This window comes from Mastomys coucha, unplaced genomic scaffold (genome assembly GCF_008632895.1).
Source record: "Mastomys coucha isolate ucsf_1 unplaced genomic scaffold, UCSF_Mcou_1 pScaffold16, whole genome shotgun sequence".
Taxonomy (NCBI): domain Eukaryota; kingdom Metazoa; phylum Chordata; class Mammalia; order Rodentia; family Muridae; genus Mastomys; species Mastomys coucha.
The window spans coordinates 10,094,679-10,097,976 of record NW_022196898.1 but is presented as its reverse complement, the minus strand read 5'-3'; the positions used below and the strand labels follow the sequence as shown (position 1 = coordinate 10,097,976).

The following is a 3,298-nucleotide window of genomic DNA, read 5'->3' as shown; positions in this document are numbered from 1 at the left end:
AAAGAAACTTTACTAAAGCTCAAAGCACACATTACACAACACACAATAGTAGTGGGAGATTTCAACACACCACTCTCTGCAATGGACAGATCATGGAAACAGAAATTAAACCAGGACACAGTAGACTAACAGAAGTTATGAAACAGATGGATTTAACAGATATCTGTAGAACTTTTTATCCTAAAACAAGAGGATATACCTTCTTCTCAGCACCTCATGGTACCTTCTCTCTGATTTGTGACCATATAACTGGTCACAAATCAGACCTTACTTCTTGTATCTCTGTCATTAATTGTTCTCTCCTATCTTCTATCTTCTGTTTAAGCTTCCTCTTATCTCTGTATCCATATGGCTTCCAGACAAAAGCAAATGTTGGTTAAATGCAGCTCTGTGTGTTCTCTGTTCAAATCTGGTGTAAACTTTTCTTCAAATTATATCACTCCATTTAAAAAAGAAGTCTGACTTGCAGCAATTTAGAACCAAGGAAAGTAAAAGCATCAATAGATCTCACAAAGTGGCTTTTGAGCCAGTGGCTTTGAGACTTGTCAAAGGAGTGTGTCAAACTATGCACTTCAACATAAAAATATATCTGTTCTGCTAATGAGTATACAGTGCACCTTTCCAGCAGATTATGTGGAAGGGATATCACAAGAGACTTTTGCAAATCAAGAAGGGAGAGTGACTTATCTTCCACAAATAAATGTAGTAAAGAGATCTGAGAAAATTAGATAAATACACTATCACTTCTGCGTGATATTAAAACACATTTCATCTAATTATAAATATATTCATTGTATTAACTTGTAACGAGAACATCATCATCACAGGGAAAACTGATCACCTAGTTAATATGAACAAATGAATCCAAATGAAAATTTAATTGGAGGCCTCAGTAACACAAAGAGCATAAATCTTTCTGTGAAGTACTTTAAAAAAAATAACTAAAATGGTAAGTGATTAAAATTCACCAAAATTTTAAATTGATGGAAATAGTATGTGAGATTCGAAAGAATATGTGAGTCTATCTGTTGTCATAAGCATCACATCCAGGCTTTTCAACAATTCCAAAATATTCCTTTTAGACAATGCTATTTCTTTTATTCTGATGATGATATATGATAACATTTAGTCTTTTAGCAAACATTGTGTGTCCATCTGCTGTAGACAATCAGACAGCATGTTGTGAATAAATGAAAACCAAGGTTTTCTGTTTTACATATCATAAAGAAAATGTAAATCTCTTTCAAAGATATAGAAATAAACGAAGCTTAAAATACACTTATAATATGGCATCCCAATTCCCCAGTAAAAAATGTATTACCACAAATGTAGTCATTTTTATCATAGCACTGATGATCCTCACTTTCCAGGGTTCTTCAACATCTTCTGGAATAGGTGAATAAATACAATAAGCAAATAAAATACAAAAGAATCCAAAGCACAGAGTCTTGTACCCCATGATAAATCTCCTGCAAACTTGAGTGTGTTGATAGTGAATGGCATACCATATATATGCTATGGAGCAGTGAGGTAAACTGTGAGCTACAGTGATGGTATTAGCAACAATGACTTGCAATTGAGTTCTAAGATCAAGCCACAGTTGAAACTGGTTATGCAACTGTGATGCTTTGTGGAACAGAATTTACTACAAAATGTCAGATAAAGTATATAGCAGTGGAAAAGAATTCTTTATGAGAACAGTGAGTGCCTATTTCACCACATAATAACAGAAGAACAGAAGCATTTAGGAACCTAATTAGAGCACATGAAAAAAAAAAAAAAGACCAAGAAATCCCTTTGTTCTATTGCCATTTGCAAAGAGTAGTGGCGACAGTATTAAGACAAGATAAACTGTGAGGTAACATTTGATCAAACTTAAGGCTAACGCCCACAGCACAGGTCATTTAGAAATTTTCAAAGATAGAATCACCACTCTTTTCCAACTTACAAACCAATTTATCTAATGCTTAAATTTGTTTGCAGCTCACCAAATAATAAACATAAAGCTTATAGATTCATATACTTACTTGTACAATCATGGAAAAGCTACACTTTGATTAAACAAATAATTGTTGCATTCTGTTAGTCCATACATTCAGATTAGATGAAAATTTTTAATAATTGAGCATAACTTGGCATCATCTATTCTGAGAAAAGTCTTCTCTCATTCTCTTAACCACATTCAACAGCTTTTCCACACCTGCCTTAGGTGAGGGCTCTCCCACCTTCCTCATTAACCTGTAGGGCAGAAGCCTTTCCTGGCACTCTTACCCCTCTCATGTTGCAATCATAACACAACCCTCCTTTGATGTCCATCTGAACACAAGAACATCAGGGTCAAAAGTCATTCTCCAATTTGGGGAAATAAAGGGTTATGAGTCATAGATAGAAGTTAGGAAGGCTGCAAACAAGTTGAATGGAATAATCCCACATGTGCATCTTGGAAGCATCAACTCAATATTTAAAATATTAAGTTTCTTTTGTATGTTCTTCCTACCTTGTCTCCTCTGAAGTGCATATAACTCACTTGAATGAACTTCAATGGACATTATCCTTCCTCCTATCCAGTCAGGTTAGCTCTGTTTACCCTCAAAATTTCAAAGTTGGTATTCTAATAAGTAAGAAAGAATTTCTTTAAAAAAGCTTTTAAAGTGTCTAGATTCTGAAATCACATTATTCCTTATAGGAAAGAATGTCAAGAAGGAATGAAATTAATTCATTTGATAGTTTTAGTAAAAACATAAACAGGAAGGCATGAAGGACATGCTAGTAAGATTTATGTCAATCGAATCAGAGAAAATTATAAATGTAAAAGGTTACAAAACCTAAGAAATGGTCTTTATGGATTGATTTAATGTGTGTATGGTTGACTCTCACAATCACAAAAGAGAGGTAGTGGGGGGTGCTTTGGTGGAAGAGATCGAGGATGAGTTAGGTCCAAACTGAGACACCAACACATACTCCAACATCTCAGCGAACTACAAGCTGTATAAACACAGAGGAATGAATCCCCAACAAACTCACTACTGCTGACCAAACAAAGTTAAAATACTTTAGTAAGAAAAATTCCAAGGTGATAGTAAGTAAAAACATCAATGCTCTGAGCCACTGCTTGATATACATTATCTGACAGTCAAGCAATCAATAAGCTTAAGGACTCTGTGAAGAAATTTTGTAGATGGAATGATGTTTTCAACAAGTGGCTTTCAGATGAAGTGGCTAGATTATTTAGTCTAATCAATCATATGATTCCTTAAACCAAGGAGTTTTTTCCACTTAGATGCAAAAAAAAAAAAAA

At 34.3% G+C, this 3,298-nt stretch overlaps 1 protein-coding gene across 1 annotated transcript in view; it reads right to left on the bottom strand.

The window, feature by feature from the left end:
* Positions 1 to 1,465, bottom strand: part of LOC116094275 (arylacetamide deacetylase-like 2) — a 44,516-nt gene extending 43,051 nt beyond the window's left edge. The window contains exon 1 of the mRNA XM_031376160.1: positions 1,322 to 1,465. Within this exon, the coding sequence (XP_031232020.1) occupies positions 1,322 to 1,459 (138 nt within the window). The 5' untranslated portion in view covers positions 1,460 to 1,465. The remainder of the gene's footprint in view (positions 1 to 1,321) is intronic.
* Positions 1,466 to 3,298: the final 1,833 nt, after the last annotated feature.